Source organism: Saimiri boliviensis, chromosome 2 (assembly GCF_048565385.1).
Source record: "Saimiri boliviensis isolate mSaiBol1 chromosome 2, mSaiBol1.pri, whole genome shotgun sequence".
Lineage (NCBI taxonomy): Eukaryota > Metazoa > Chordata > Mammalia > Primates > Cebidae > Saimiri > Saimiri boliviensis.
The window spans coordinates 150470963-150483295 of NC_133450.1; the positions used below are offsets into that span (position 1 = coordinate 150470963).

The following is a 12333-nucleotide window of genomic DNA, read 5'->3' on the forward strand; positions in this document are numbered from 1 at the left end:
CAACAAGAAGAATGAACTGAACACACTAGAAAGTTCAGGAACTGCCCTAACTACAGTAAAGGGACAGGACAGGGAGAGCCCTGAGAAAGGGAAGAAGAGAGGGAGGAGGAAAGCCAAAGCTACTCCTGTTTATTCCCACTGAGCTCAGCCCACTGAGTGGCTACACGTCTAGTTAACACATCTCAACGTTGACCTTTAAACAGATTTCAGCCATACCCTCAGCATCTCCTACTTAAAAGTTTGTGGGCCTACTCATTCATTATCAGAAACATAAGAAACAGGATATGTACTCTGCAATTTTTTTTTTTTTTTTTTTTGAGACAGAGTCTCACTCTGTTGCCCAGACTGGAGTGCAGTGGCCTAATCTTGGCTCACTGCAACCTCCCCTTCCCAGGTTCAAGCATTCTCATGCCTCAGCCTCCCAAGTAGCTGAGATTACAGGCATGTACCACCATGCCCAGCTAATTTTTGTATTTTTAGTAGAGACAGGGGTTCTTCATGTTGGCTAGGCTGGTCTCGAACTCCTGACCTCAGGTGATTCACCCGCCTTGGCCTCCCAAATTGCTGGGATTACAGGCCTGACATCAAATACTTAAACCACCTCCGCGCCCAGCCTGACATCAAATACTTAAATCTCTGATGTAAGAAATCATTAATATGGAGTATTGTCTGGAAAATATATAGTCCTTGATATTCTATCTCTCTAAACATAAAAGAATGATCTATCTGGACTTTTTGATAATATAGCATCTTTACAATATGTATTTTGGGCTGGGCATGGTAGTTCATGCCTGTAATCCCAGCACTTCGGGAGGCCAAGACGGGAGGATCACTTGAGGTCAGGAGTTTGAGACAAGCTTAGCCAACACGGCGAAACCCCATCTCCACTAAAAATACAAAAATTAGCCAGGCGTGCTGGTGGGTGCCTGTAATCCCAGCTACTCAGGAGGCTGAGGCAGGAGAATCACTTGAACTTGGGAGGTGGAAGTTGCAGACAGCCAAGGTTGTACCACTGCAGTTCAACCTAGGCAACCAGAACGAAACTTCATCTCAGGAAAAAAAAAAAGGCAGCTGGAGTAGGGGAAAAAATATGCTTTATCTTAAAAAATGTGTTTTTTAAAATCGTAAAGCAGTGTAAATTTCATAACTGATTCTCTTTCTGGGTCAGTTTCTGAAATGTAAAGTCAAATTCACGACTAATAAGTGCATGGACCCCCACAGTAGACATTGGTTTCTTGATTTTATTTTAGTTTTCCTCCCTGCTTTTTCTCTTTGCCTTGATTTCATGACTCATTTTCTTTTGTTGTATACTACGCAATTTTAAGCTATCTCACATCGTTTTTAGAACAATGTGAGGTATAAATAAATTTTGAGAATAACGATTTGGTGTGGTTAACACCATTCATTAACACAATGCGCCAGCTACTTTATACACAGCTTTAGTCCTTCTCAGCTTTTCTAATGTCATGTGGTGCATGCTAAATATGTAAGATCCACAATTGCACTGAATTTATAATTACGTGAGGCAAGTGTATAAATGATAGCACTAGCTTTTACTCTTTAAGACTGGAATTATGCCAGACCAAAAAAACTGGCAAGATGGTTAGGTCAGTTGATGTGGAAGACTTGTAATACCGCCACCACCACATGCAGTGAACACCTGAGGAGGAAAATCATCAATGGGCCCAACAAAAATCCGTGAGTGTTCAGACCAAGCGTGCTGAACACCAAGACGTAGTGGCCAGATAAGAAGGCATTTGTGCTTCAACTCCTTACTGCAGAAACTGTTTCTGATTCCTGAATGGATTATGATTCTGGGCATAGGATGGAGTACAAAGAAAGGAACTGATTTTCCTGAAAGAAGAGAAGGAAGGACACTTTCAGAGCTTTCAACATATGGCTGGCACACACTACTGCCACTTTTCAATGACTGTACTAGCCCCAGAGTTCCCTCTAGTGGTGGCAATGCTCAAGTCACATTCTCACGTGCCATGCAATATGGGACCATCCTATTTTCCTTCCTTGCAAAGCTCCCAGAATAACATGATATCCCTTCTAAAAGTAATTTAAATTTTTAATTTTAAACTTCCTTGGGTATGTTTGAAGCAAACAAACAGAGCTCTAACCATGTGCCAGGCACTATTCTAAGAACTTCACAAATATTAACTTGCTTAATTATCACGAGAATTCTGTGAAATAGGTACTATCATAATCTCTATTTTTTACAGATGGGAAAAGTGAGTCACATAACTTTGTAAAGGTCACATAACAAATCCATATGGTTCTCAGAACAGCATTATGGATTGGCAGGAGTAGGGAAACACACATATTCATTAAGCCCAGATTTGGTAAAGTAAAACACAGGAAGTAAAAGCGTAATATAAACCCACCAGATTGGGGATTTGGAAACTTGGATTCAAATTTTCTCTTTGCCACTGACTAGCTGTGTAGGTGAGGTGGTCACAAACTCACTGGGCTGCGAAAAAGAAAAAAACTTTAAAATTCTCTGTGGCCCATCTGAGACTTAACTACCTATGCTTTACAACTTAAATCTGTCCCAGGAAACTGATGGTTCTACAGATGACCAAACAGAATACCATACTCACACACAAGATACTTACGACAACTCTGGTATATACTTCTTCCGCAGTGTCGATGTTCTGGAATCTGTGTTCTGTAGGAAATGTGTACTTGGTCAGCCAATCCAAGAGTGGCAGGTCTACACTACTTCCAGAAAAGGAATACTGAGAGGCATGGATGTGTGTATCAACCAGCCCAGGCATGAAGAACTCACTGGAAATTAAGATGAGAGGAAAAGTATTTAATAGTATCTTCAGTTATTTTCCATATTTTTAAATCACATTTTCTCTCAAGCATGATTCCACTGTTCACCCCATACAGGTTTATACGTGATACAATCAGACAACTGTAAATTCTCCAATCATTGAAAGGCCAGGACATAAAAATGAAGCTCTGCTAGGAGAGATATAGCTCCTAAGTTGGAATAGTTAGTTGGCGGGTTAACCAGTGGTGAGGAAGGGAGAGAAAGACACAGCACTGCGCAGAAGCAAAGCAATGGAGGCACAAGACAGGAGGGAAGCTCTGATTGAATCCTATGACTTTGTTCCCACAACTGGTGGTTGTAGATCAGACAGCAAGGAGGAAGAGGCCTTTAAAACCTCTAGAGTCATGCTGAGGAATGTGCACACGAGTCACTAAGGGCAACCAAAGGTGAGAAACAGACTGGCTGCAATTTTAGACTCCGCAGTCATCTTGATCTTGTCTGACTACAAGAAACCGAGCCTTTTCCCACGTGTTATAGAGACTGAGTTCTGAAACAGAAGCAGCAAGAGCAAGCTGGTTAGGGACAGGCAGTCTTAGGAGACGGACGACAAATGGGCAGTGGTGGTCACATAACTCTGAAGAGGGAGTTAGGATGCTGTGACAACCATGCTCAGGATGCTTCTGATCACCAATGCTGCCACCCTGATCCAACAATTACTATTCATATTTCTATTAATTTTTATAATTAGAAAGTTCTGGAAAGTTTTCAGAGGCACTACCACAGAATCGAGGCAGCCCGGTGCTGACAGACACTTAAAGCTTTTCTAAAGAGCTAATCCAGTTCACCAGTCACTATTAAGTGTCCAACCTCATCCAAACAGATAGTTGCCAAAAGATGGGATGCTCCACTGCCACCGTTAGCCTTGGTAAAAATCACACACGCAACTTGAACTTGAAGCCTGACATCACAAAGAATTCCTCATGCTATCAAATCAAATGTATACACACCACCTATCTACAAGCCAAACAAAGTCATGAGTAACTCTAAATGCTTTATTTTAAAACAAGAGCAAGGAATGGCAAACTCAGTGGTCATCTCGATTTTGTCTGACTACAAGAAAGCCTCTATTTCACATGGAAAATACTAGCTTTTTTGTAGTTAATTATAATAATGATGGTGACAGCAGCCAATGTTTCCTGAATATGTACATTCACCAGCACTGGCACAGCATTCTATACACATCATCTCACCCATGGGCAGCAGTTGGGTTAACTGTATACATTCTGGTTTTGGTCTGCTTCGATCTGAAATCAGGTTTCACCATAACTCAGCAGTTAGATATTTGACATATTACTTTTTTAAAAAAAAATCTTGACTGGGCGAGGTGACTCATGCCTGTAATCACAGCACTTTGGGAAGCTGAAGGGGGTGGATTATGAGGTCAGGAGATCGAGACCATCCTGGCCAACATGGTGAAGACCCAACTCTACTAAAATACAAAAAACTAGCAGGGTGGTAGCACACACTTGTAGTTCCAACTACTTGGGAGGCTGAGACAGGAGAAACACTTGAACCCGGGAGGTGGAGGTTGCAGTCAGCCGTGATCGTGCCCCTGCACTCCAGCCTGGAGAAAAAAAAAAAATTCTGTGTGACTCAGTTTCCCCTTATGTAAAATGGAGGTAGTAGTAACATCATAGGGCTGTCGTGAGGATGTAGAGTAAGAACAACGCCTAAATAATGGAAAACATCAATAAATATTATTGATGATGATGATTATGTAGTACTCACAAGAGACTTATGAAGTATAAGAGTACTGTTACCCTCCTTTACATAACAGTAAGCTAAAGGTGAAGTAACTTGAAAAAAGTAACTGTTAACTAGTCAGCTTTGAAGCTGAGATTCAAACCCAGGCAGTTTGTCTGTAGGCTCAGTACGCTTGGTAACTACGTTCCATGTGATGGAATTGTTAATTCACTAACTATGGAAATAAAGAAGAGTGACAACATTTAAGGACCGCAAGAAGGCAGCATTAAGTGGGCCTATAATGTGGGAAGCCCTCAGAAAGGGAGCGTGGAATATGGATTTCTCTCAGGTATCAGCCACTGACCCCTTCACAAGAGGTCAGTCCTTCGGGCCTTTGATTGCTCCCGTACCATAAAATGGAATAGCAGTGAAACTTCATGCAGTTACATTGTTTAACCAAATAATATTTCCCAAATGTCTACTCTGTTTAAGAAATTTTGCCAAGCCCCGTGGAGACTCCAGAGAAGAATAAGGCATACTGTCCTCAAAGACTTTATAATCTAGTTGAGGAGATTAGGGGTGAATGAGGGAGAGACAGATCAAGGAGGAGGAAGAAAAAGGAGGAGAAAGAAAAAGGGGAAGAGGAGGAGAAGAGGAAGAGGAGGAGGAAAAGGAAGATGACAAAGGAGGAGGAGGAAGAGAAGGAAAAGGAGAAGGAGGAGGAAGAGGAGAAGAAGACAAAAAAGAGGAGGAGGACGGGAAAGGAGAAAAAGGAGGAAATCGAGAGGTAGATCTGGTCAGACGTAAAAAGTCTTAGAGAACAATTTCACTTCTATTTACCCAAGTGAAATAAAACATAGGTTTACAAAAAGAATTTTATGAGAATGTTCATAGAAGATGTATGCATACTAGCCCCAAATTGGAAGCAATGTAAATATCCACCACAAGAAAATATGGATAAACAAACTGTGGTTCAATGTCATACTCTTCAGCAATAAAAAAGAGTGAACTGATATACACAACAATATGAACAAATGTCAAAAAGATTATATTGAATAGAAGAATCCAGACACACAAGAGTACATATTGAGTTATTCTATTCATATGATGCTCAGAAACAGTCAAAAGTAATCTGTGTGTGAGAAAACGGTATCTGCCTATGAAGGGCTGTAGAGACTAGAACTTTCCAGGATAACAATGTTTTACATCTTGATTGTTGTGCTGGTTATGTGGATATACACATTTTTGTCAAAACTTATCAAATTATGTATCTGAGATCTCTGCATTTTGCTGCATAAAGACTGTTCCTAAAAGCTGCTGGAAACACTGTGGACCCCTCGGTGATGACTGAGCAGCCCCAAGCTTCTCAGAATTGGCAAAACCCAAGCTATCTGAAATAACAAGAAAAAACCGTTGATTTTTAACCTGTGAATTGTCTTAGAATTTGGTTTCCCTGAAATGAGTTATTTGCTTTGTGATGCTTGTTACTTACTGTACGATTATATTCGAGAAAATGAAGAATAATGTGAAAAACTGAGCTGTGACTTGTAACTTTGGCTCTGCTGAGCTGTGCTTGGAAAAACAGGAACTCTGTGACACAAACGGACAAACCACATAGCCTGACTGCCAGAGAGAGATGGCAGCGCACAATAAGCTTCTTGTCGCAGAGAGCCTATAAACAGACGTGTAATGGAGAGGCTTATTACCTAGATTCCTTTCTCAGGAAATGCATGTTAATTATGGCCCTAGAAAGGGAATGCGACCCTTATGAAGAGCCCATAAATGGATGCATGAGGGGTGCCTGTTTTGAGAGAAACCTCTGTGGTTGAGATAAGGGTGTAAGTCTTTCTTCTCCCACTGCTCCTCCAGGCCTGCATGGAGGCCCCTCCTCTTGCAGTTTTGTGGTCAGGCTGGTTGCCCTGTGTCAGATCCTTTTCCCCCTACAGCTGTGAGCCCAAGGCGTTTCTTGCTGATGATTATAAGTTTATGTTTGACCTCTATTCTGGCTAAGGTGTATGGTTTCTGTGCTGACATTGTGATCATTGGCCACCAGTTTGGCAAATGTATTCTCTTTGTATGATCATCACTACAATGCTGTGTGGCCTCATTCCCCCTCCCTTACGAAAAGAGCCTAATAAAAAACTGAGGTTTTCAGGGAAATTGTAGACATTCACAGAGCAGCATTACATGGTGTCTCCCTGGGGGCCCAGCTTTAAGGAAAACTGTTTCTTTGTCTTTTTTTTCTTTTTCACTGACCACTCGATCATTTTGAGAGATCTTGAATCCATGTTGTTATATTGGGGGCTGGTCTTCCATAAAAAACAACAAAAAAAAAGTTTTTTAAAGGGTTTTGAATAAACAGTTTAGTGAATTAACATACATGTGTTATTAGGGAGCTAAGACAAGGGGAATTATGAGAATATGTGTTTGTGTTTTGTTTTTTATTGGCGGGCTATGACATATTGAGCTTAGGGTTTAGGATGATGAATCTGGAGGTGGTGGCCATGTGTCAAGTGACTCTGCAGTCTCATAATCCAGAGGTTTTTAAATAAAAACGATGGTGATGGATACAGAAAGGAAAAGCACGAACGTGAGAGAAAAAAAACTTGGTCTTTTATTAACTCTAGGAAACAAAAGAGAGAAGTCAGTCAAAGCAAGTAAGTTTTGTGTGTTTTTTGTTTTGTTTTGTTTTCTTTTCTTTTTTGGTTTGAGACCAAGTTTTGCTCTTGTTGCCCAGGCTGGAGTGCAATGGCAAAATCTGGGCTCACAGCAACCTCTGCCTCCCAGGTCAAGCAATTCTCCTGCCTCAGCCTCCCAAGTAGCTGGGATTACAGGCACCCGCCACCACACCCAGATAGAGACAGGGTTTCACCATGTTGGCCAGGCTAGTCTCGAACTGCTGGCCTCAGGCGATTTGTCTGCCTCAGCCTCCCAAAGTGCTGGGATTACAGATTACACATTACAGATCACACATTACAGATGTGAGCCACTGTGCCTGGCTGTAAGTTTTCGAGCACGTGAGCCTGAGAATATGACACAAAGAACAGAGAATCTAGAAGGAAAGTCTGTTTTTTAGGGAGGGGGGTTATGATGCCACACTAAACCTAGTGTCAAAGTGTGACCTCCAACTGTCCAAGAAGTAACTCAGGATATGGGACAAGAGGTCACATAAGAGTTAAAGAAAGGATTCAGATTTGAGGGTCCTCTCTATACAGGTAACACTAGAAGTTGGCGATGCCAGAGATCTCTGTGGAAGAAAGAACAAATCAAAATCTTAAGCAGCACCTTCCACTCAAGAGTAAGACTGAGAAAGAGAAGATCGGATCAATCTTGGCAGAGTTACTGTCAGGAGGATAGAGGGAACCCAGGATGGAGAGGTATCAAGGACAGTAAGGAAAGAACAGTCAAGAAGGGGCAGGGCAGTGATCAGTGCCCAAAACTGCAAAGGTCAAAAATGTGTGGCCTCCAGAATAATTCTGAGACCCCAGTGCAATCAACAAGGGAGACACCCAATTTCGGAAGGATTTAGTTCTTCATTTAAAACGTACTCACTGAGTCTCTAGCATGCTTTGGTTACCGCACTAAGTGCTAAATCATGGTGTTTCAGAAAGTCCTGTGCGGAAGGAGAGCTCCCTTTTAAAACATTTGGTAGTGAAAGTTAGGATGCAGAAGAGTTCAAGTCACTGTATGTTTTTCATGTAGGGGAAATGAGCATGTTCGTTGTAGCTGCTATGAGAGAGTGAAAGATGATTCAGAGTACAAAGTCTTCAGAGGCAACAGAAGTGCAAGGATTTATTACATCTGAAGTGCGATTTTTTTTTTAACCCAGAAAAGTTACAATCCTTTTTAGGAAATGGAAAGCATTGTGAAATGATTATTAATAGAAAGATTCCCAGAATAAAGGTTATAGTCTAGGATTTATATATAAGTAATATATATTTATGTGATAATATCGGTACACATAGAAGCATGGAATATGAGTGCACACAAGATTAGAGGTTAGTGAGCCCACCTACTCATTTTACAGAGGGAACAAAAGGAAGATCTGGGATTGCAAGTTTATTTTCAACTTGCAATTTGTTGGTGGCTCAGCCAGGATTCAAACTCAGTTCTCCGCTCACAACATCACTTATGACTAAATTGTGGCTACTAAAAGCCCAGCTGCAGGAAAAGCAGAGAGAAGATCCAGAGGCTGCAGCAAAAGGTTAAAAAGCTCTCCCTTCTCCCTTCATTTCAGCTTTCCTCTTCTCACTTTACTTAATCAGCACCATAATTTCCCCAAAGAATCTCAACTTCCCCGAGATATTACAGATCTGCAATGTTAGCCAAGCCATATCATAACCTGACCAAACATGTATACATATACATATACATATATATATTTTATATATATTTATATAATCCCTATATATGCTTATCAGAACTACGCATCTTTTCACCAAATGGAAAACATTAATAAAGTGTTATAATCAAAACACAATATAGGTGTGTATCAATACCACACCTATATTGGTATTGCCCAAACCATCATCACTCTCATCAACCTGCCCTACCCATAAAGTAATAGCCTCATGGGCCTGGGAATCCAGGTTATTTGAAAGTGACTGTTCCATTGCATAGAAAGAAGCACGGCTGTAAAACAAACAACATCCTGTCTTTATTTAAAATGTTGGTATTTTGATCTTCATGAGTTTTTGCATTAATTTTTTTGAGACGGAGTCTCCCTCTCTGGAGTGCAATGGCGTGATCTCAGCTCACTGCAACCTCCACCTCCCAGGTTCAAGCGATTCTTCTGCCTCAGCCTCCCAAGCAGCTGGGATTACAGGTCCTGCCACCTCACCTAGCTAATTTTTATATTTTTAGTAAAGACAGAGTCTCATCATGTTGGCAGGCTGGTCTTGAACTCCTGATCTCAAGTGATATGCCTGCCTCGGCTTCCTAAAGTGCTGGGATTACAGGTGTGAGCCACTGCACCCAGCCATGCACTAATTTTTTTTATTTTAAAATATTGCCTTAAAGTATTTGTCCTGATTACTGAGTTTTTGCCCTTCCCCCGCTGCCTTTAAATTTTGTGCCTGAGGTAAATCCCTCACTCCCCTCATCCTAATCCTGGCCCTGCAAACCTGACCTCCGTCCATGGCCACCGTCTGTTTCATTCCATAGCGCTGTCCATGGTACTCCAGTTGTGATTTTCCTTTTGAAAACATCCACACGGTACTGCGGTAGACCTGTAGGTACACTGTGTACTGGGCCAAGTCTATTAAAAACTGTCTGAGACATCCTTTTACAGTACTTTAATCGTGACTTAAATTCAACTGCACATAACTTGTGTGCTTGATATAAGAATCTCTTTGCATTTCAAATATAATTTTTATTTAAAGACTTTGGTCTTCTACTAATATTTAAGTTATTTCTTACCTTACTACTTCTTTGTGTACAGTGTTTACATATGACCCCCAGAATCTACATTTCTGATGGATTTAATTTTAAAAGCAACCTCATAAAGAAGAAGAAAAAGATGTGAAGACCCACAGTTATGTTCACCCTCATCTCCATCCTCCAACCACTTCCACCATTGTCTCATCCCATCTCTGCCTCTACTTCAACTGCTTCCAAGCCTTCTTCTAATCCTCCATCACAAAGGCACACAAGCAGGTGATTATAAATGTCAGTTGTTCCTCATCATAGATTCTTACGTGAAAATCTAGCAAGAAGAAGTAGACAACAGCAGAAGCTATTATATTCATTTCCATGCCCGCCGCCCACACGCTTCCAAGCCCATTGAGAGGCAGCAGGGAGTGGGAAAGAGGCAAGGGATGTGGGTAAAACTGCTGGTAGAGTGAAACTTTATGAACAGTCACTGTCTCTCTGGACTATGACCAGAGATGAGCTTCATAGTCGATAAGCTCAGAGGGAAGTGGCTTGCTTGACATTTAACATCTGTAAAACTACAGTGTGTGGATTCAAACCAGGTATTCCTAGTTCAATGTTCCTCTCACTATATTACGTGAAAAGTCAATTCCCAAGTTATCAAAGTGTTTTCAGAATATAAACAGTACCACTTTTATTGGCCTTGGATCTTAAAAAAGTCTCCCCATTCATGTCCTTTGCAGGGACATGGATGATGCTGGAAGCCATCATTCTTAGCAAACTAACACAGTAAAAGAAAACCAAATACTGCATGCTCTCACTCATAAGTGGGAATTGAACAATGAGAACAAATGGACACAGGGAGGGGAATGTCACACACTGGAGCCTGTTGGGGGGTGAGGGGCAAGAGAAGGAAGAACATTAGGACAAATACATAATGTATGTGGGGCTTAAAACCTAGATGACAGATTCGTAAGTGCGGTAAACCCCCATGGAACATGTATACCTATGTAACAAACATGCACATTCTGCACACGTATCCCAGAACTTAAAGTAAAATTTAAAAATAAAATAAAAATAATAACCAAAGAAAGTCTTCCTATTTCCATAAAACAAATCAACTGGCTATGAGAAAAGTGAGTCTTTTTTTATTTTTTTTTTTGAGACAGAGTCTTGTTCTTTCACCCAGGCTCGAGTGAAGTGGTGCGATCTTGGCTCACTGCAACCTCCACCTCCTGGGTTCAAGCGATTCTCTTGTCACAGCCTCCGGAGTAGCTGGGATTACGTGCCACCAAGTCCGGTTAATTTTTGTATTTTTAGTAGAGATGGGGTTTCACCCTGTTGACCAGGCTGGTTTTGAACTCCTGACCTCAGATGATCCACCTGCCTCAGCCTCCCAAAGTGCTAGAATTACATGTGTGAGCCACCGCGCCCGGCCCAATCATATCTTTAAAAACTGTATTTTATACAAATAATAAAAACCACTAAAAGTAATTGAAATATAATGTCACAGCTAAGTGTACTTCTGAACCTTGGTCTTCCCCAACCAACTGATTCTCAAATTATCTTTCCTTCCTACTACTTAACAGTTAACCTCTACCCTACCCCTCTCCACCTTGTTTCCTTCCTTTATAGACGATATCACAATCTACCATGGTCATGCTCAGATATCTGTTTGCTTGTTTACTGTCTTTGTCCCCCATGGACTGTAAACCCCATGAGGACAAGGGCTTTGAAGATCTTTTTCACCTCCAGACCCTAGTACTGCACATGGCGGTCTCAACAGATACATGCTAAAGAAATTGATGAATGACGGCAGCCTCTAGCTGTCTAAGTTTCCATCCTTCAGATTCCTGCTTACCTTCTCCTTCCCATCTTCTCCCTTAACAAATAACTAATTAAAAAACAATTATTTTTAAATTATTATTTTTTAAAGTCTTTCTCTCAAGGCAGGCTTTCTATAATTTAAGCTTATTAGTGGCACCCAGTAAAAGAGAAGAAGTGACGACTTACTGGTGGCTCAGTTCTCTTATTTCACACGGCTTGAAGCACCATTCTTTGGCCAGTTTTTCTTGTTGAGATGCTTCTTCTAAAAACACTATCTTTAAAGGAAAGACAAGAAAAGAATCACATATTAGTGAGTCATAATCACTTGTTTTTAGTAAATATGTAAATCTTCTTTTAAAAAAATCTATACTGTAGCTGAGTTAAAAGGTATTTGACACCAAATGGAATTGAGCTTAGAGGCAAAAAAAAAAAAAGATAGAGGTTTGCTTTTGGTCATCCAAAGACAAGCTGTATGTGATTTCTCCTTTTCTGCCGTAACATCAATGTAAATGAGACTTGAAAAATTCTCAATTGAAGATACATGGAATTAAAAATGGCTAATGTGGCTGGGCGCGGTGGCTCACGCCTATAATCCCATCACCTTGGGA

General features: G+C 40.9%; 2 protein-coding genes across 4 annotated transcripts in view; both read right to left on the reverse strand.

The window, feature by feature from the left end:
• GDA (guanine deaminase) overlaps nucleotides 1-12333 on the reverse strand; it is a 117245-nt gene that overhangs the window by 42210 nt on the left and 62702 nt on the right. For both annotated transcript variants that reach the window (XM_039461513.2, XM_003935617.4), the window contains exons 2-3: nucleotides 11912-12000; nucleotides 2622-2793 (exon numbers count right to left, since the gene is read on the reverse strand). In XM_039461513.2, coding sequence (XP_039317447.1) covers nucleotides 2622-2793; nucleotides 11912-12000 — 261 coding nt within the window. The remainder of the gene's footprint in view (nucleotides 1-2621; nucleotides 2794-11911; nucleotides 12001-12333) is intronic.
• C2H9orf85 (chromosome 2 C9orf85 homolog) overlaps nucleotides 11914-12333 on the reverse strand; it is a 241069-nt gene continuing 240649 nt past the window's right edge. For both annotated transcript variants that reach the window (XM_074394675.1, XM_074394677.1), the window contains one exon: nucleotides 11914-12000. The gene's annotated coding sequence lies outside the window, so the exon portion shown is untranslated. The remainder of the gene's footprint in view (nucleotides 12001-12333) is intronic.